We start from the raw sequence: 22717 nt of genomic DNA, 5'->3' as shown, positions 1-22717 counted from the left end.
TCACTCCTCCCCACCCCCCACGGCCACCTCTCCCACCTTCTCCTGGTGGTTCTCCTCACTAACGACCGGGCCTTTGCCCCCAGCCCCTCGGCCCCGCCCGGTCGGGCCTCTGAAGGAGGCGGCGGCGTTGGGGCCCCTCTCCCGGGGGCCCTCCGTCCGCCTCCTCTCCCGGCCCTGGGAGCACCTGGGCGGCGAGGACCTGGTGACGGAGCCCTCCCGGCTGTCGCTCAGGAGCACCCCGCTCTCCGAGCTGTACTCGCTGTTGGAGTCCGCACCTGCAGGGCGAAACACGTCGAGACAGAGTGAGACGGATGGACCGCGGGCCCCGGGAGGAGCGAGGTGAGGGCGCTGGTGATTATAAGGACTCTGTGGAGAGAAAACAACCAGCGTTAGCAGTTTGAGAGACTTCCTCATCGTGATCGGTTTGGATTGTTTGGAAAGTGTGCGCAAATAAAAAAATAAAACGCTGCCTGAGATACACTTCCCCAAACTCTAGTTATCTCATAACACACACGCGAGTATCCAGGAACCGTTTTTGAAATATTTAGGCTGGCACTGCGCCTCAACCAACTCTGGAGTGTAAAGAGACATTTTAATAAATAATAACCGATCTGATAGGAAGGCTTTTAATTGCTTATTGCGGTATATTTTTGTGGCTGTGCAGGAAGTAAACAAGCAATTGTTTTCAATAAGCAATCACTCGCATTCTGCTGCTGTTTGTTTCTCTATTTTCCCATCAATAAGAACATAACATTAGACATAGGAAACAACACCCCATGCTGTGATTGGATACAACACGGAGAATGCCACTAATTCAGCTTAATAATATGTTATTTATATATCATTATAAACCAGTGGGGTTTGATTAATATGAGGGAGGAATCTTTTGCAAACAAAAGGATGTAATAAATAATACATATGAATAATATGTGACTCCCAATGTCATTTTGGCACAAAACGGAGGAAGTACGACACACACAAGTAAATTCACTATAAATACTATCTTTAGAGGTGTTCTGCTTTTCTCTTGATTTTGCCAGTTGCTAATTAGCGAGTGACTCACCAGCAACACCCTGCTCTGTCTCTGGTGACTGCTGTTGCAGCAGAGTGTCGAATCCAGCGATAAAATTTGTCTTAAGAATGTTAATTAAGCGCTCGTTTTGATTATTCCGCTATTGTTTTTAAATTATGGAATTCATATTGAATGAAATCATATTTGTTGAGTTGAGTCTGACAAAACTTCCCCACAATAGAATCATAAGCTTTTTATAATAGCATAGTCTGCAGCTGATAAACACATTATTGCCTCCATTAATTTTGGTGTGAAAAGATATCCTCAAAATAGTAAAGTGTACTGCCAATAAGATACGGGTGGAGATGAAGGGATGGGGGAAGGAGGAGGGGGGAGAACCCATTGTCAAATACCCTCATTATTCATAATTAAGGAGAAAAGGCCTGTGTGATGAAACACATGAATTGAATGATGGGGGAAAAAAGATATTCAGTAGTAGTGAGCAAAGGTTCTGTTCATATGAGGGAAAGATCCACCTCTAATAGGGAGATGGCACCAATGTCTCTGCTCTGTCTGGGTCTGTCTGACACATGTTCACGCCTTCCGCTCCCAGAAGATGAGTGTTTAAGTGTTCAACCGAGAGGATCTTCATGCAGTCAACCTGATGATTGTATGCCATAAATAATCCGGTCCCGCGCAGCCACAGAATGTACCCGGAAATTAAGTTCTGTACTGCAGGGGCCATTCAGGGATTCAAGGGTTCTGAAACTTTGATCTAATATTGCTTGGGCTGAAATACCATTCTCCACTGACCCGGTGCCTAAAGCCAATCCAACAAAAATCCAATTAGACAATGGAAAGGAAATCCCATTTGTTTTGGTATACACATATTAGGCGTAAAATGTGGAAGATATCCCAATTCTCTGCTGCCTAAATGCCAATAACAGAAAAAAAGTTTAGCACCCCTTAGGGCAGCCATCCTTCAAGCTGTCAAACCATTCTCCTACCTCTGCATTTACCACCGTACTTTCTTTCCCATTTTTCTTTGCTTTCTGCAGCTTTCCCTCAATGAGTTTATTGGACATTTTTCGCCCACAAATATGCATTAGTGTATCAGAGACGTCGCTAAATTATAGTAAGCTTGACAAGTTAATCATCCATTTATTTAAGCTATGTTGACACAAAACTATCTGGTTGACTAAAACAATGTCAAGTCTGTCATTCACCTGCTATGAAGGGTTACAAGTACACAGGTTAACATTGACATTCCTGGTTATGGACCTGCACTGGCTCTTTTCAGAGACCCTTGGAATGGAGCCATCAATCAATGTCACAGGCAAAGGGCTCCCCCGCTTTCAGTGTACTATTTTCCAGTTATTTTCCAGAACATCTTCCATAGCCTTTCTGTGTTCACCGAGGTTCATGTCACTGTATGCCAGTAGCGGCCACCCTGATCTATATTGAATGAGTAGCATGATAGACAATGTCTTTTTATTTCATCATAGACAGCTGTGAACAAACTTCAGCGATTCTGTATTATTACCTTTGACTTGGTGTCACATGCAGTCAACACCAAGAACATCCCATATATTGATTTTCTGTTATCTGGTAATATGGAAGAACCATCATAGAGAGGAATATTCAGGTAGGGTGCATTATATGCCAGCACAGAAAATAAATTGCATTTTAACTAAGGTCCTTCAGCCTCAGAGGATTTCAGTGACAATAGGTGCTCAACATCAAGGCCCTGCCAACAAAAGTGCGCACATATGATCGAAGTCTTCCAGGTTTTTCCAGGAAGCATGGGAACCGGACGCAACAATTACTTTAACCTCATTCAAGATACAAATGAACATCATCAAAATAAAACACGAAAATAAATGAATAGAACAAAACAATCAAACCTTCATTTCAATCTTCACAAATCAACCATACAATTAGGCTGTCAAGAGTCAACGGTGAATTTGATCGTCTTGGCCTGGCTACCATGGAGTCACTGAGCAGCTGTCCATCCCTATGCGGCCCCTGAGATGTGAAGCCCCTCCTGGGGGAATAACATCACATCTCCACCAGGAGGCTTTGCCGATCGTTCTTTTCATTAGCACCTTAGAGGTGTCAATCTCGGCCCAGTGTCTCTGTGAACTCAGTTAATGAACCACACCGCAGCGCCGACGGGATCCGACCGGGTGCAACAAGGTGGATATTGTAGAAGCAGCTGCCGAATGTGGACACTGCAGTTTAAGCCAATTACAATTGATTTAACTAGAATTTAATTTGTGCCAAGCGGCAAGCAATTATCTTTGCTGGGTGTTTTTTAACACCAAACAAATAAAAAAAGATAGTTTAGGAGAATTGTATTCTGAGCCACTGGCTTGGCCAATCAATCCCCTTCCCCTATTCTAAAATGTGGACTAATATACAATCTGGCAGCAACTGCACAAGCCCCGCTCAGACCTTGGATAAGCGACCTCTGGTCAGTTTAGTTTGAAGGTGATTGGAGAACTAGATGTGATGTCACCACTGTTGCTCAGATTCAGATTCCGTGACTGAGGAGGACACAACACAAGTCATTCAAATGATTACCAACTAGAAAGCCATCTTGAGAAAGGGTACAACATTCATACAGCATGTGCAACACGCAGTATCATCTAAACGCTGCCATCTCCGAAAAAGGTTTTCCTTCCCTGCTGTAATTTCCCCCGGGGGAGAGTGTTTCAATAAGCCTGTGGTTTCTATCCTATAGGTGTAAAGATGCTGTAAAGGATCCATTACCACCTTGCGGACACATGAAGAAAGGGGGTAGAAAAAAGTCATGTGTAAAAAATGGTCCAAACATATAATGTGTTTTAGATGAAAGAGTCCATCAGAAAGGGCCAGCTGAAAACAACCTACCTGAGACGTCTGACTCACTCCCCGACAACTCGCCTGCGGAAACCCTCCTCTCTGATTGGCGGAGTTCAGGCACGTAGAAGTCTCCCTGGCGGGCCAGAGGGACCATGTACTGGACCCGGCCCAGGCTGTAGACTTCGACGTACGGGTGGGCACACAGCTTCCTCTCCTAGGGTCACAATGGAAAGAAGGGGCACAATGCTTAACGGAAAACAGCATGACCAGGGATTTGTGAAATGATAAAACAGACAAACTCTGATCTATGATCATTGTTGTGCTTGCCGACGGGCACGATAGGACAAATCTCATGGGGGGCGACCGAGATGAGATCAAAAGATCCTTGATCCCCCTGTCTGTCTCTTTACCCGGCCCTCTCTGTGTGCCTGTAATTCGCGGTGTGTGTGTGGTTGTGTTGCGAGCCTGTTCTGGGACTTGGCTCACTGGCCACTCACAACTGACTTAGTTAAAGCGTGTTAATGAAAAAGTAGCACGCGGCATCGAGATGGCCAACGGACGCCATCTACAAGAAAAGGTTGAAAAGGGAAGGAGGGGCCGAAACTATCGAAGAAAGATGAAGCAGGGCCCCAAAATCGTAACTGACTGTCATAGAGACACCCCCCCCAACCCCCACCAGGCTGAAGTCCTTTCCCAGTACACCCCTGACTATGAATAATCCACAGATTACTTTTAATTACAACTTCATGTCAATGTTATACTAAGTATTCGTTTAAGAAGAGGTACATTTGAATAAAAATCCACTCGCCATCAGAGGCTGCTTTTCAAAAATATTGTGTGTACGCGATTCACTGTAACGTCATGAAGCAGTGCAAAACAAAAACAAGAAGCATATGGCAGCCAAGCCGTTAAAAAAAAGAAAACCATCCTTGTTTGCTCACAGTCTGCCGTCAGCGTGCGCACGCGAGAGGTGCGAGAGAGAGAGAGAGAGAGAGAGAGAGAGACAGAGAGACAGAGAGACAGAGAGAGAGAGAGAGAGAGAGAGAGAGAGAGAGAGAGAGAGAGAGAGAGAGAGAGAGAGAGAGAATTCTTTGATTTCCGAGCCGGGTAACCGGCAGCACCCGGCCCCGCAATAGAGTGAGCCCCCTGCCTCGCTACCTCCATCCCCACCCCCCCTCCCCTCCCCTCCTTTGATCCCCTCCGCTATCTGTCTTTTATGTATGCGTGACCCCTCCCTGGCTCCAGCTGACTGAATTAACAGTACAGCGCTCGCTCCCTCGCGGCGCCCGCTACACTCCGCCGGGCGCAGAGAGGGATGCCTCTTGCTCGTGACGCGGCGCGGCCGTGCGTCTGCCCGCTCATTAACCTTTCATGTGCGAGGGTGTCGCCGGCCTTCGCTCGCTCGCCTGCACGCACGCACGCACTCCTGCTCACGCGTGCACTCGGGTTGGCGAGTGTCCCAGATAGAAGGCTCTCTCTCGCAAAGGTAACACACACAGGGTGTTCATGTGAATCTCAGATGTGTCACGTTTTTTGTGGGCGATTGGTGGAAATAGTTTTGAAGGCTTTGTGAGGGAACTGGTGTGGGTCTGGGTGATGGAGCCATTGTAACCGTCTCTCCTGGCTTCACTAAAGCATCCCTTTTCAAAATGACTTTTGAACAATTGCAGTATTGCACTTTGGTCTTTTTGCAAACAGAGACGATTGGTAAATACTTTATGGACGATTCACCTTTACGTTGCCCACTGATTCTGTACTGACCAACACATATTGATTCCAAAAGAGCAAAGTGCTATTTGTGGCAGGCGCTCACAGACTAAATGCTCTCCGGCAGAATTAGTTCAACACAAATTGTATTGGTAACCGATGTTTTGGTGAGGCAAGGATAGACGGTAACGATGGTTTGATTTCCCAGACCGGTATTATCCTATAAACTACTACACTCTCTGCTGGAACAACCAATGCTGGGTGATGGAAAACACGACACTAACTGCGCCCCGCTTGTGATTTCTCCAGTTAAGGTTGACACCGTCACCCAGTTTGTAATATTCATGATACTTCAAATGCATGGGCTTTCATCAGTTAGCCATCAGCTTTATCTCCATATTGTTACCTTATTCTGCAATAGAAAGTTTAATTACATTTATTTACATGAAAATCTTCAAGATTATTACAAGATTATAGGTCACCTGCCTGAATGTCAAAAAATGTGTAGCATTTTGTGAGACTTAACATGACACATATTTGGTAGGGATAGAGAAAATATCACATACCCCCACACACACACACCCACACACACACACACACACATCGCGACACACACACACATCGCGACACATACACACTTCACTTTAAGCCTCATCTTCACCGACATCAATGTAGCAGGAGCCAAGACTATCCTGATCAAATGCCGCAGCACAAGAACAAACCTGCTTTGCGTGTTAAACATAGTTTCCCTATCGCTACCAAATCACTAACCTTTGTTACAGTAAAAGCCATTGAGATGCACAGAGCTTTTCTCTGGAGGCCAAAGAGACGTGAAAGAGCTCATCCGTGGCAGACGCCCAGTGGAGGGCCGTGGGACGACCCCAGAACAGCAGGGATGGACGGCCACACAAGTATTGGAGGGGGGGGGAGCGCACCCTCTTAACTGATTGGTATTCAGACGCAGGTTCTACTCTCCCCGGTTGTGCGGTCTGTGTAATTGGCTGGTATTCCGGCTGAAAGGAAGCTCTTCAAAAAGGTCAGTGATAAAGGGCAGCAAAACATATGGTTTGAAGTGTAACAGCCGTGGCCCTGGGGTTGCTCCCAGCTGTAGTGAATAGCAATCAACATGTTATTTCCCCCAGTTTCAACAAACTCTAGGTTTGTTTTTTTCCTGAAGTGCTTTTCTACATCAACTCCAATATGTCGGACTCTGAAGGTGACAATCCCTGTCACGACTCTTCACTCCACTCTTAGTAAGGGGCCGGGGACACTCAACCTGTACATATTCGGTTACATGAGCTAACAGGATACTGACAAGATGTCAATCTTCATGTCAACTGATGCAATCCCTGCACCAATACAGAAGAACTCATAAAGACGCTTGCAAGCTTTCTTGCAGCATTCACTGGTGATTGGCTACAGGAAGTTGGTGGGCTTTGGTGTCCTGGTTTTCCTACCACGGATTCATCCCAGGATCGATGGTAGAAAACCAGTAAACCATCCATGGAATATTGGACTCAAGGAACATGTAGTGACAAATCAGACAGGCAGCACATCAGCCCAGAATCTGCTATGGGTTCTGATACTTTTGGTTCAACTGAGGAACTCAAGAGTGACCAAAGATTTGACCAAAGATACTTTAATTTAAGTATCTTTGGTGAGATCTGCTGGTTGTGGTTTGGAATCAAAGGGACTCATTGCACAACTTTGTTGCAAAGAGTCCCTAGACTGGTGTATTACGTCAGCAGCTAACTTTCCTACTACTGAAGCGGTGGGCATTCAGAAGTCTAATCAGTCTGAGTATGTTCTAGCAGAACTGCCGGGGGGAGACGGCACAAAGCCTGTGCCGGAAACCAGAAACTGCAAAGGGGCGTTGCGCCCACCGAGATATTCCACCCTAGAGAAACTCATTTGCACGAGTGGATGAAACTTTCTGAGTGGAATTTTAATAAGAGTATTTCTATGGTGGTCGGTTGATTCAACACTTTTGTAGACTTTACTACTGCTGAGTTTATGTTAAATTACACGCTTACAGATACCCAAATCCTGCAACATCATCGGTCGAAACAAATATTAAGCAAAAGAAAGTTAAACGCCCCGCTCACCCATGATTTTAGCTCGTTTGCCATCAGATATCACTCTAAAGTCTGATTTATGAGACTATCAGGAGACTAGCAGGAGACTAGCAGGCGCCTGCTGGCTGTCCTCATGTTCGGAGGGGGAACTCTGCCCTTTGGAGGACCAGAAGTTTAGCTCCCCGGCAGCGCTCCAGGTACCCTTCACTCACTACTCTCCCATTGGAATCACCGGCCCACTGAAACTAGTCAGTGGCCCGGTGAGCTACCCTGAGCTACCCCGAGCTATCCTGACCGAGCCGGTGTCTCACCAAATGGGACCGAGAGAAGTCAGTATTTAAAGCAGCTTTGGAAGCGCTGACACAAGCTATGCCTTGTAAGATAGTATAATCACGTAGGGGACTGTGGGAATGGGATGGTGGGCCTTCACCAGAGTGCCCTCGGGTTAATCCTAGTGCATTTTTGAGCCATTAACATATTCTCTCCTTATGAGGTAGATCTACTAGCCGTACTTTGCTTACGATTGAGTTGGAGTATTACAAATGACACTGAGATATACCCAGGGTCCCAGGGTCAACTACAAACAAGTGGATACCCAGATCCTAAACTCCTGACTTAGCATATTAGCATCCCAATTATATCAAGTGGGATGAGCGTGCGTGCATGCGTGCATGCGTGCATGCGTGCGTGCGTGCGTGTGTGCGTGCGTGCGTAGTACATCATATGAATGTGAGGATTCATCGCATCATCTCATCTCTCTCTCTCTCGCCCTCTCCTTTCCTCCCTCAGCTTGGGGACGAACAGCTGCAGGAAAGCCCTGTGCAGATACATCACATATGCCTTTGGATAAATAAATGAAAGTGTGCGTTATTTTTAGAGCTTTTAAACAAGAACGGAGGACCCTGCCACACCCGATGTGAAACATACGCTACTCTTATGTCCCAGTCTTGGTGAAACCCATCTTCTCTCCAATGTGAAGGAACTAGTAGTGCCGGTGCATCAGAGAATGATAGTGCATCAATTGAAGAAACGTGGCCTTATGGCTAAATTATCCCAATGTTCTTTCTATTGTAGGGTATAACACTATATTGATAATAACATTTATTCAGTCCACACTATTCTACCAGGTTCTCTGACACAGCAGATGATGCGTTGCAAATGTACCGTTTTGGGATTCTAGGAAAAAATATGGGCATTACTGCAAGTTTTATATGAAACCTAAACTGGAGAGGGGAAGAGGGTCTGACAAATGACCATCTTAGACACTCACTTTGATTCAGGGGACAGCAATCAGCCTCAGCATTCAACACTTTTCCCCAGAGGTTATGGGCCGGAGAATCAAAACACAAGTGACAGCTGCATAGAGGTCAGCTGATGGGGGGAGAGGGTCACATGACATGTGGTAAAGAGATATTAAATAAACCTTGTCCTTTAGCAACTTTGTCTACATATGGAGGAAAGAAATAAAGAAATCTAATAAAATGGCATGTTGCTGTCCTAGCTTGTGAGGCGAAACCTAAGCAGCATCATAAGTATGAGTATTAATAGCAAATAGCATTTCTGCATGGCATCGCAATTGTCAGTTTCAATTGTTAAATACTGTACATAAAAGCACCTTACTGAACTCCCCTATTCTCCAAATGCACTTGTTTGGATAAGTCAATTCTGGTGTACTTCAATTGCAATACAGATGTCTTCCGTCTAACAACAAGAGATTACCTAGTTAGAATTAATGCAACACATCACCATCGTCTCATATAACATTTATAAGAAGCTGCTCCTTGTACTCTGAGGACTATTTTCCTCAACGGCTGAACCAGATTGTCACCAGATTGCTATCAGTGGCACAATGGATTTCAACACGTTGCACCATCATAACTACGCAAAATTCGGGGGCTTCAACTTGAACCAAGCACAAAGATCCTGGATGGCTGCACGCATGCGCATCAAGGTCGGACCACTGCCATGACATTCATCAAAGTAACCATCAGCTTAACCTTTTGGATAATATTTATTCTCCACTTTCTCCCACCACTTATTCCTGGACATGCTGGAGTCTATCCCAGCTGTCTTGAGGCAAAATGCAGAGAGACACAGGTGCACTCACTAGCACATTCACTCATACCCACAGGCAAGTTAGGGTCTCCAATTAGCTTAACCTGCAAATATGGAATAATACCCAGAGGAAACCCAGAATAATAATAAACAAGACACACTGAACATTTTCCACCCTGTTTCTGTTCCTGCAGCTATTATTTAAATAAATGTACGATAAATACAATAAGTTAAATAAATGTTATACTTTTTTGCAGCTGAGTGCACACTGTATTGTTACTAGTGTTTTTGTTAAGATAATATTGTTTCAAACTGATTCAAATGCTTGTAGTTGGATGAGCTGAAGGCAATAGATACAAATGGTATTTTCCACCGTACTACTAAAGTTTATATCAGTCTCAAACTTGGAAACTAAATCATCGTGTATTAGTGATCGTATCTAATAAACCTAGCTGCCGGCAGGATCTACATTTACCACCAATAATACATTCAGGGTTAGGGCTTCTCCGTAATATCCAGCCTGTAACGGACTCACACACAGCCGGCTGGTTGGTTTAGTCACTTCTGCACGCGTCGATCATATTTTGAACAATAAAATCTAATTTCTTCCAGAAATTGTCCTGATGTAATCGCCGGTTTTGCATCAGTATGTCACTACGAAAGCAAGGTCTGCTCTGAGTGCCGAAGCCTTGAAACATGACTTCACTTTGCAATATTACATAATGGTTCAAGCGTGACAGGGTCTGTAGCGAGATGCATCATCCCTAGTGTGGGTTGCCTTAGGCAGGAATGATTAAAATCAGATACCACAGATACTCGCATGTGAAGCTAGAAAAGGTCATGACTTTTCAGTAAAAGGAGAAAAGTGAGTCATAATTCAGAGTGATGTGTCAACAAAACACCTCATCACAACTCCTGCCGAAGAGGCTTTATTTAATGTGCGCCTCCAAAAGTCGAGAGCACACTCAATAAGCCGACCAATCCGAGGTCAAGTTAAAATAGCTTGAATGCAGGCCAAATCAAACGCACACAGATCTAATTGTAGTGGAGGAAAACATCTTAGGAGCTTCTAACATGGAAAGTAGCTGAGAGTCCACCAGCATGTGTCACCCCCACACAGACACAAGCCCTTCCAGAATGTATTCTAGAGCACATCTCTGAGATCCAACAATTCTATTCCCTTTGGACGCGAGCCACCATGGACCGTTACGCTTCGATAACATCTGGAATCACCAGGGAACCTGTTACTGCTACAGAATAAAGCTCTCACTTTGACAAATTACAGTGCTGTTGTGTTTTGCATAAAATTATCCACATTTGCTCAACTATCAAAATTGTTACTATAAAATATTCATTATTGTTACTACTATAATAATACTAATAACATAAATAATTATAATTATTATAATATCTTATTTATTAATATTATTAAAGAAAGAGGATGAGAATTAAACTAAATAAAAAAACAACTGTATTAAGTTCATTTAAATGGATGGACGGAGGGATTGATGGATTGCTGAAAAAAGGTCCTAAGCGCTGGACTCATCCGGCCTGTGATTGGCCTCTGTCCTGTGTTTCAATGTCATCCTGTCGAGCCCTGTTCTCATTGGCCTCCAGAGCATTCATTAAGTACAGCACGAGGCAAACGTTAAAGACCTCTGCAGCTGGACCAACCATGTAATTCACAAGCGGACGCTTTCCGTAGGCGATGCTCTAATGACAATAATCTGTAGATTACAGAGCACTGCCAGGCGTTCAGCAGAGACAACCTGCCTCCCGCTAACTCCACTACTTTTAATCACCCATTGTTCTAGCAGAATGTTCAACAAATGTTAACTGCTTACTTGTGTCAGGTATGAAAATGAAACCTTCATTATCACAATTAAAAAATGTTTAATGTCTAATTTCTTGATCCATCTTGAAGCAACTGGTGAGAGGTTGAAGCCTTTTCCATCTTTCACCGATCTCTCAAATGAAAGAGACACACAGAGCTCATGCTGCTCTCTCTCTCTCTCTCTCTCTCTCTCTCTCTCTCTCTCTCTCTCTCTCTCTCTCTCTCTCTCTCTCTCTCTCTCTCTCTCTCTCTCTCTCTCTCTCTCTCTCTCTCTCTCTCTCTCTCTCTCTCTCTCTCTCTCTCTCTCTCTCTCTCTCTCTCTCTCTCTCTCTCTCTCTCTCTCTCTCTCTCTCTCTCTGAAACTCCCAAGGGCGATTATGGTCTCTGCCAATTATCCGGACCTGCATGTCTATTAGGAGTGGGAGGGCAAGCAGAGGAACCCAAGGCCCATTGCTGAGCCTCGGTGGAGAGAGGACTGAGCTGCAGGATAGCTGGGCCGCCCACTGCGTCCTGGCTGGCCTTGAACCAGCCGCCCAAAACAAAAACAATGACACTTTGATCAAGTGCACTGACGGAACTCGGGTTACTCTGTCGACTTTCAGTCTACTGAACACGCTTCTGTCTTTTTGACGATGCTGTGTGCATGGTCATACATGTAGCAGTATACTGTACCCGATGTTGGTCCCCAGTATTACTGGCATTGTTCCTGGAAGTTTTGTACTAGTCTGTTGTATAATTCAAAGTATATCGGAGCTTTAGCTACTCCGTAGAATTTCTTAAAGCAGACTTTAACTAATGTAAGTCCCCGATATTACTGGAGTTGAGTTGGAGCTACTGCCAGGTATAACTAAAAGCATACTGTACCTAATGTAAGTTCCCAGTATTATTTAATTTGAATTTCTCCCAGGTATTACTTGAAATATAGAGCTTGACAGATAAATGATCAATTCTTGTCAAGGCGTTGATGAAGGAATTGATTGATTGTCAACATCACATCTAGGTTGCGGTTCTTATTCAGACCGATATCTGAGGACTAACGATAGACATCATCACACGTCACATTTGAAAAGTTCAGGGAACAACAATCCCTCCGTGCACTTTATTCAGCCCTGCCGAATAAACAAGACAGAGGCTGGCGACGGGGTGAGTGTCAACCAAGGAGCATCCCACTCTTAAGTCCCCTGTGTCTTCTTTATCTTCCCCTACTTCCATTGGCCAAATGTGCAATAGGGCTCTGATCCCCCGCGGACCACGGTAAGGTGGCCCAATCTCAGGGCTGGACTCATACTTGAATGGTTTCCCATTTTCCTGTTGAATTACTTTTTCAGAAAACCCCCTCAAGAGGACGTTGGAGCAAATCCCCCCCAATTTGCATCTCTATCTCTGAGGGGCTACTAAGTTGGTGGATTACTTTGGGAGGAGACAAAGATGAAGAGGCTTGTTGATGCATGTGTGGCTGTGTGAATATGCAAGGCACCAGAATGTGTGACCACTTCAAATGAACCCAGAACAACAACAACAACAGAAAGATGGTGCAGTACGTGTGCATGCGAAAGAACAAAAAAATAAACTCTTAAAAGCTTCGGAATAAATGGGCAATTAAACAAACTTTTCTATTTTCGTTTTTTAAGGGATCTTAAAGCCAGTAGCCCTACACGAGTAGATCCGTTCACCCAGAGCAGTCACTCAGGAGCTCGGGAGCTCACAGAGAACATAGATCAATAATAACTGAATAATGTCTGACTTCCATAGTGGGTGACCATTGATGTGAACCTTTTCAAATACGAGTCAGGTCTTGCTCGCTTTCAAAAGTGATAATGAGGTTCAGGGCAGAGGCTAACTAGCTCATCATTGTTGAGTATTCACATGAACTTGCCTCAGCTGGCTCCTCAAACACATTAACAATTTCTGGATTGGAGATCTCCATTTAACTGATTGGGGAAAGAACCTGTTAACAAAGGAAGAACCGAACGAGCCTCGCGGTTTATTTTCACCCCCAAGGCAATTAGAGTCCGTTTCATTTCCACCGATATGGAGCGGACATGCCTTTAAATCACCTCATAGAAACGAGGTCACACCTCATTACCACCCTTTCGGTACCCCACATTTCTTAGAAGATTAATGTCATGTATATACTTTCAAACGTCAACCACTGTGAATTAGCCTAGTCATGTCAATACAGCATTGAGTTATGTATGCTCATGATTGCAAGCATTCAATATCAATATGTGCACTCTAACACACCGTAAATGCAACAGGAACCGTGTTAAACAATGAAATACATTCCTTTCAGTATGTATTTCTGAATAGATTATCCATGAACATTAAAAAACTATCCTCATAACTCCTCCTATCTGGAGTCAGATTGACAGTTGAACTCAACAGAATACATTTTAACCCTGATCAATCGTATGCAGATGTGACATTCAACCCTAAACCGGCCCAGCTGCTGGGGGATGAAAGTCAAGTTCTAGCATTTAACTGGCAAACTCCACAGAGAGGTCTGTGACTGGAATGAGCTTATGGCAAGTCAATGGCGACCCTGAGTGGAATCTCAAGACAAACAAGTCAAGCTGTCCTCATAAAAACCTATGGGCTGAGCTGTCCTACAATGGGGCCAACCAAAGCCTAATATACAAGCCAACAAGCAATTAAAAGCTTGCTAATTACACAATCGCTTTTCTTCACCATGATAAACGTATAGGGTTCAGTGAATACGTAGCTTTGTAGAAGGAAGGCAGTGTAAATGATGAATTCCCTCGAGTAATCTCCAAGGGGCAATGGAGTGAATCGTTTGTGTAGACAAGAATCACGCAAAGATACATATTTAAACTTCCCAACAGAAATCGTGACATTTCTCTGCACCTCCAGTGTAGATCTGCGACGCAATGGGACTAAATGAGGCCTGTATGAATACATGTTGACAAGACTGCTTTACATTTCTCCGCTCCCGAGTCCCTGGACCATGCCCGGGCCTTCTCGACAGAGCGGAACCGTTTGCCAGGAAAGCGCGCGCGTGTTTAAAGAGAGTGCGTGTTTGAAGAGTTGTGCATGCTGAACAGGCCCCGCGGACCTGCAGCTGTGCGGCTCAGCAGCACTCCAGCATCGACGCTACGTGCATTAGCCCAGGTTCGTAATCACCGCATGAGACGGCTGCTTATTTCCCTTCAAACCCTGCGAAACAACCCACCCGTACCGGAGCCAAACTACGTGACCAGACAGCCTAACCGGGAGTGGCAGCCACTTAACATGCTGGAGCTTCTTTTACCGAACCAGACATTACAGTGCCCTCAGCAAACAAATGTTCCATCATCTGCCTTTCTACAAACACGTTTTTGAATGTCAGCAGAGGAGTCGCCATTATTCCAATCTTCATCCTCAGCCCAGTCAGCAGGCCCACGCTCCTCCTTCACCCTATTCCCGGGCAGCAGGTGCATCTGCGGCCGATTCCACGATGAATACACCAGCGACAAAACACACACACACAGCTCTGGTCGATAGTCTGGATAGGCAAATATCAGCCTCAACCATGGACCTGACCTTCAAAAAGTGTCTGACCAACCAAAATATTCTTTGGTGGCGGCGGGCATGGCCTGCTTAATGCTGATGGGCCCGCCTGGAAAGGTCTCACCCCATGGGACCCTCCCCGCGGCCAGAGCTGCAGACATGCATGGCCAATGCAAAACACCTCTTCAAACACAGTTTGTCTTCATACAAAAAATGGCTTGTCTCTCTGTGAGTATGTGCACGTGTGTGTGTGTGTGTGTGTGTGTGTGTGCTTGGGTGTCTGTGTGTGGTTGGGCGTCTGTGTCTGTGTGCGTGCGTGTGTATGCGTGTGTGTTCGTGTGTGTGTGTACGTGTGTGTGTTTATTTGTGCGTGCATGGGGAGGGAAGGAGTGGCAGAATAAACACAGAAATCGGGAGCCGAGCGTGTTTAGCCAAATGAGTGCTAAAAACGATAGGACCTAATAGTGCGGTGGCTGGGCGCTGACGCCAAACTGCGACACAGCCACGCCGTCAATAATGGAAGCCGATTGGATCATCAAACATGAATGAACAACACAGTCAAAAAGAAGAAACACAAACAAAAGAAGCATGAAGCAGCATGCGTTCCCGAGGCTTTGGTTTAAAAACAAGGGTAGACGCAGAGGAGCTGCGGAGTGAAAACACAACACAGAGTCCACATAGAGGAGCGTGCTGTGGGGCTCCCGTGGGAGCCCAGCATAGAGTGGGCCGGGTCGGGGAGGGAGAGAGAGAGAGAGAGAGAGAGGGTGAAGCCGGTGACCCCTTGGGTCAACATCAACAGCACCACAGAAGAAGTAGAGCATAGACATGGGAAGGGAAGAGACCCTCAGGTGCACAGAGAGAATAATGATACGCTGGAAGCAGTCATGGGAGCGGAGCTCCCTGCTCTTCTGGCAGGGTGGGGTCCTCGCTGTGGAATGGGAAAATACGCTTAAACGCATTCACACGACCAGCTGCGAGCTGTACGGACGAAGTGTTCACAAACACACCATGGGTCATATTTAGGATTCTACTTGACACACACACGCATACGCACACGCAAACACACGCATACGCACACAAACCAAGAGGCATTTATTTTGTCCAAGTACACAAAACAAATGCCTCTTGGTTTGATGAGTATATAAAGTAGACTCTACTTTATATACTCATCTGTGGGGATTTTAATAGTTTTAATTCATTGATTTCTTATCATTTAGCTAATTAGTGGATTCAACACCTTTTTGTGCACTTAAGGGGAAAAAAGCAATAATGGAAAGTGTGTACCCTTAGCCAAAAGAATAGCTTCCCCATGGAAGTGTGTCTTTCGGGATATTTTTCGTACTCCTACTCAACAATAATGAGACTTATTTTGAACCCTAATAACCTCTAAAGTTTTGTAAGTTTGCTAATATTAGGATTATTATTTTGCATTTTAACAGATCCCACTTGTCCAAAAGTTGGACCAAAAAGTACTAACATCAAACTGTACAAAGATACATTGAACAACACCAATTTAACTTATTCTGCTGTGCTGATGCATATTTCCGAAGCAAGTGCTGCAGAGGTACAGATATTCATGTCTCGTCACTGGACTTGGGTTCGAACTGATTGAATTTGGACTTGTATGTCAGGTATGACATCTTATTCATACATTAGTTATACATGCAATATATGGGTCGACTGGTATCTATTCATGCATTCAAATCCTGGTGACTCAAACTCAGGGTACGGTGTTTCAGACTTATGTTTTCATGTGACTCAGACTGATGTTATGATGGATAAGACTCATGTTATGGTTGCTCAGACACATGTTGTGGTGGCTGAGACTCATATTATGGTGTGACTCAGACTCATGTTGTAAGACTTGGAATCAAGCACTGAAGACTCAGAGTTGGGGTTCTGTGACCCTACTTCATCAATCCTGGAAGCTACAAAGGCATGCCTGCCTGTAAGCGGCAGGCATGGCCCCCAATATCGATATATTACTTGGAAATATTTAAAGATCAAATACTTTGAGATAGGACAACAGCCACAGAACAAGTGGAAAACCTGTGTCTGACAAAACAAGGCCGAAGACGAATGGTTGCCGGACAATGGGAGATCTTGGTTCTTTCTGGCCGTGTGGCTGACCCCTGTTAAGTCGGGTCAAGCGTGTCTCTTGGAAGACCCCAGGAGTCCACAGTGGCGAGGCAGATGGCAGATGGCCGACGTGAGGGCAAACCCATATTGAGTACTACAGGAGGCAGGCGGGCCGGGCCTCCCAAAGCTCAGCCACCTGTGCTCCCATGCAGCATAATTAAACTGGTGTTCGTCAACAATCTCCCTGGCACAGGGCCCTGACTTATGGCCCTAGTGTGGCACGCAGGCGCGACCAGCCAGAGGAGTAAGCGTGCTGGGTTATAGCTACACAGTATAACTCATACGCCCTTCTCACACTCACACGCTCTGCCCCAGTCCCCTTGACTTCTACAAATGAGGGGAAATCTCATAATCTGTGTATGTCTGGATGGTAACGCTGGAACTACCTTTCTGTGCATGAACACCGAGCCTTTATGTATTGATTGCGTTTTCCTTCTTCTCAATGGAACAATGCACGGTCCCGTCACAATAGCATATTATCTGTAAATCCTTGTCCTTTCGGGTGGGCTATTCTACAGTGTAGCACCACAGCGCTTGATGCATCGTTTTGGACAAAGCAAACACACTGTGAGTGCTCGAGTGGCTGTTCTCGTGTGTGCTACCATTTGTGTTGCAGGAGGGCTTGGAACCGAGGATGAAAGCTCTATAAATGACAAGTGAGTGCTGGCCTTTTCAGCCCATCACCATTCACACCACTTATTCTGCTTTGTATCTAGATTACTGTCCCTGATTGTTGTTGTATGGGTAATTTGCATAAAGGAGGAGGTTTAGGGTTATACATTGAACGACAATACCTTTATGTAGTCTTCTAGTCGGGTGTACATGCGTCTTGCCCCTAGCAGGACTGAGAGAGGTGTACCGTGGGGGCAGGAGGCACTGACTGCGTAAGTGATTTCAGGGAAGGAGCACAATTGGAAGCCAGCCTCGGTGAAGCGCTGCCCTAGCCCCTCGCCACTGCTGCCGTGTCCCTCCCTCAGGATAATGCCCCCAGCATCGCGGCCGCCCTCTCTCAGGATACTGCCCACAGCGTAGCGGCCGCCCTCTGCCTAGACACACACAGAGAGATTTGTACACAATGAAACAGGAAGAAGTAATGATAATCATGTAATTATTGATAATAATAAATTATTATCATAATAAATTGCATATTAAAAAGTACCCTTAAAGAATCTGTATCATTATGAACAGGGAGAGGGCAAGGGAGAGCACACATACATATATACACAGACAGACAGGAGCCTTTGTTATGGTGATACCAGTCATAGTATAGGCCAGGGGTCAGCAACCTTTTCAACATGCAGTGCCAGTTTGACATTTTCTCGTTAATGAGTGTGCCTTAAGCAACAATATATTAAAAATTAAGCTGAATTATGACACAGCGACCAAAAACATTTCCAGAAGACCTGGAATTGTACTATTTCCATATAGTCCACAATCATGCATCAACATTTTAAATGTTTTTTGGGTTGTTATATTTGCAACATGGGCTTACAAATTATAATTACATATCAGAAACATTCAGAAACTCATTCAAAAACATATTTGTACTGTGAGAAATGTAAAAAACAAAAATATATGAGAATGTTGGAACCATCCACATCAATATCTTTAAGACATGTACAGCTTTGCAAAACCATGTGAAGGCAATGCATTCAGGCCACTTACATAATATTTAAAATATTTTCTTCTCTATTATTCACAACATAGGTTTAAAAACTATTAATTGATCCCATTTCAGAAAACCGCTTTCTGTAACTGATTTAAACATATTTGCACTGGGAGGAAATGCCCAAAACAGAATAAAGTGCAAAAAAAAAAATGGTAGCAATGATTATGCTGCCGCATTGTGCTGTGAATATTTTTAATAATAATAATAAAATAAAATAAAAGTTTTTTTTTTGTTTTTTTTTTCAAAGTGTTCCATTGTTTATGCTGCCCCGTGCCAGTGGTGGCACGCGTGCCTAGGGTTGCCGACCCCTGGTATAGGCTATAGGATGACTGTAGACACCATAAAAGCCATTTACTGGATTAATTATATTCAATATTCATTGTGAGTTCAAAAATGTTTTCCCCTTTTGGATATAAGGTTTTGGTGTTATTGTCATTATTACGAATTAACCCACAGAGCACCCTGAACGAGAGATGGCAGGACAACGCCTTCATTACTATGCCTTTCCCTCTATTAAAAACCATGAGAGCCTACTTAAAGAATACGGATCAAAACCTTGGGACTTGCTCATTATATTTAGTTATTCCACCTTATCTCCTTTGCTAAAAGAAAATCCCCACTAGAATAGGGTCTATAAAACGTTGAGTCCAAAATATATGTTGCATATTATACAAATTAAACAAACAACACCTCAGCCGAAAATAAATGATTTTCAATGCCAGGCAGGTGCCCACGTTTAAGGGATATATCCTCATTAGTGCGAGTCAGAGCACTAGTTTCAATGGAGCCTTTGGCAGCTCCATAACCATTACATTTGACCCCAATCTGAACGGCCATTAAAAAAAAGAATCCAATTCTAAAATTCCCTGGCGAGCCACTTCACCATGGTCCACTCTTAGCTCCTTCAATAGGGTGATGGCGTTCTGAGCAAGGTTTGTTCTTCCTTCATAAGTCTTGTATTGTTTGCTTTTTTATCACACTTCCCATCCCACGCTATGAGCCGTTACTGGCCGAATTGTGCTTTGGCTATGTGCTGCAGCCAAGGCCTAACCTTATTTACCGCCTGCATTTCACAAGGATTTCGGTAATGACTCAGTGTGAATCATACATTTTCAAGCTTTAACTGTACATTAATATTGTAATCCCTCTAGGTAGGTAGAGATAAAGGCCAACATGTAAGAGTATGTGCATGCGTGCACAAAAGGTTATACATTCAATTTCGTCAAGAGCAGGGAGAAAAAATAAACTGTGTGGAAATGTTGAATTTGATACGGATTACCTGACTTTCATTCCATAGTGTCAAGGAAAGTGTGCGACGCCAACAACTTCAGAGGACTTTTGTAATAGGTTCTGCATGCATATTAGAAGTCTGGGGTGAGGCGGGTGTTCAGCATATAGAATAGGCTCTGACCAATGGTCTTCTCAACACGGTGTATGCCATAACCGTGTCATTAAGGTAACTATGATTTTATTGATTTACATAAATTTGTTACGTTTCAGGTTTATAAAAAAACTAATTATTTTTTCTAAAGGCCTTAGTTTCCTTAACAACAAGGGATAGGAGACAACGAGGAGAGGCAGTGCCAGTGTGAATATCTGTCCTACACAACAAGCCTGTTCACTCGACTGAGATGAGAGCCCTCCAGCCACAATGGATAGAGCATTCTTCAGGAGCGCATCATGTCCTTCCAAATTCCAAATCAAAAGAGTAGAAGTGAGAGTGAAATAGAACAGTATATATATCCAAAATAAAACATGGTATTACTGAAATGCAACTTCTTTGGGGATTAAACTGGGAACGGCTGTCGCAACGATTCCCAGACACATCATCACCAAGTTTTCACTGACGTCACCTAACCTGTCCTTGGTCTTGCAACCCTTTTGACTGCGATGTATTGACTGTATGTGGTGTTGACTACCAACTAACCACAATCTGCGAGATAGGTGTGTGGAGAGATGAGTCATTCTGATTCCACCAGCATAGTTCTGGTTGTCAAAGAATTCTTCACTTTGACTGTTTTGGTCTGAAGGGCCTCAGAAATCTGACCCTGGCCGGAAAAAGCCTTGTGGAAGCCACAGTGCAGCACATCTTGTCTTTGCCCCGTTATTGATTCACAACCTGTCCCACTTTCCCCGTACGGTGCCTGCCTCATACTAATGAAAGAGGAACAAATACACACAAGGTACTAGGGTGGGTAGCACACTGGGAAAGAAGAAGTAAAACCCCTCCCAGCGTTTAAAGTGCGAAGAGCTGTCCAGGACGAGGGTGCAGTGAGTGGGGTCTGTAATCCCCGCTTGCTGTTTGAAGCAAGAGAAAGTGCTAGATCCAGCCCTGTATCCATGGCAACCATCTCAGGGTCTACTACGCAAGCTTTTGCACATGTCGTTTGTTTAAACAATTATTAATGACAGAGCAGAGTGAACTCAACCCTCCTCCTCCTTGGACATATGTTATTTGGATTATATGTCAACATGCCTCCCATAAAACTATAAAATAATAACGTTGGCGGCTGGAACACATTCTGGAGCTGGGACCCTTAATGAGCTGGGATCATTAAGCCAATTAGCTGAACTTGGATCAGAACTTGGCTGTGACTGTGTGCAGACGAGCAAGGACCCATGGCTAGCCTAATTGCAGGCTTTGGGAAAAGGGGATAGTATAAAACAAAAGGGTTTGGAAGTGGAGCAAGAAAGGGAGCTATTCAACTTCGGTTACATTCCTTCCTGTGGTGCATAGCCATTGGTTGTTATGCAGTTCTGAGGTAGAAAATTAGCCTACTGCATATTTTTACATAGTTGACCAGGTCTGTGGGCTATAAGATGGTATAGGTCTGCGCTTGGTTTAATAGATAGAACTGTTCTATAGAATAGAACAGTTTGGTGTCACCATAGGGGAGGATTGGAGGGGATGGATTAATAAAATTACTTAACGAAATGTACCTACGAGGTGGTATGCATGAGGACCCCAGGTTCAATTGGTTGATTTATTGCAGATTTGTTGAGCGATATGCACCAAGAATCAACTGAAAAGACTAGTTTAAAGGTCCCTTTCATATGAAAGGTCTGCTTTAAGAAAAAATAAAGCAGGGACCTGCCTTGGCCTCTGTCAATACAGTCACTATGCTGCTTTTTTTTTTACAAGAAAACCTGCATTTTATATCATTCATTTGGCACCAATTCAACACAGGAAATATATTTTACCATGTAACCCATACCCAATGTTTGGACTGCCAAACTATTTGAAAACGTAATACAAATACAATCCTACAGATGCTGCTGGGTCTAGAAAAAGCCACCAAGATGGTGGAGCACAGACAGAAACCGGTCATTTTATCGGTCTACAGACATCCACATGTTGGAACAAAGACAATATATAATTAAGACTTAAGAGTGGAGGACCCAAAACGTATTGAAATTAACTATAGTAGTTAATGTTTATGGAACATGGTTCTACCACCATCTAGCGGTCGACTTAAAACATAATAAAATGAACATTTACATGAATACATATGAAGCTTGTACTAGCAACACCAAAACATATGTACTGATTGAATTGCCTAAGAAGGGATATGCATGTTTACCTTTTTAGGATCATCATATAATACCCGAATGTTGGCAACCTTAGGTTCAATACTCCTACACTCCATCAAAACTTGTTCCCATTCTCTGTATGGTCCCTCCTTGAATTTATAGGCCAGTGTAATGTTCTTGATTGGAGGACAGCCAGACCGTATGATAATCTCGGAGACATTTCTCAAGTACAAAACAAACCCTACTATGGTTCCCAGAACACTAAGTATTATACAGAGAAATGCCCATTCTGACATAACTGATCCCAATGCTGGTAAATCAACTGGTTCCAACGTCGAACCAAA

At 44.1% G+C, this 22717-nt stretch overlaps 1 protein-coding gene across 1 annotated transcript; it reads right to left on the bottom strand.

The window, feature by feature from the left end:
* On the bottom strand, positions 1 to 22673 carry tex264b (testis expressed 264, ER-phagy receptor b; the record flags this gene model as incomplete). The annotated part of the gene is made up of 4 exons (XM_079748612.1): positions 22424 to 22673; positions 17968 to 18219; positions 3905 to 4070; positions 1 to 275 (listed from the first exon to the last, which is right to left on the bottom strand). Exons 1-4 carry the CDS (start codon positions 22667 to 22669, stop codon positions 1 to 3), a joined length of 939 nt encoding a protein of 312 aa, XP_079604738.1. The 5' UTR covers positions 22670 to 22673.
* Positions 22674 to 22717: the final 44 nt, after the last annotated feature.

The sequence above is a fragment of the Pollachius pollachius genome (assembly GCF_949987615.1).
Source record: "Pollachius pollachius genome assembly, chromosome: 12".
Lineage (NCBI taxonomy): Eukaryota > Metazoa > Chordata > Actinopteri > Gadiformes > Gadidae > Pollachius > Pollachius pollachius.
The sequence above is the reverse complement of the archived record's forward strand: the minus strand, read 5'-3'. Positions and strand labels throughout refer to the sequence as shown.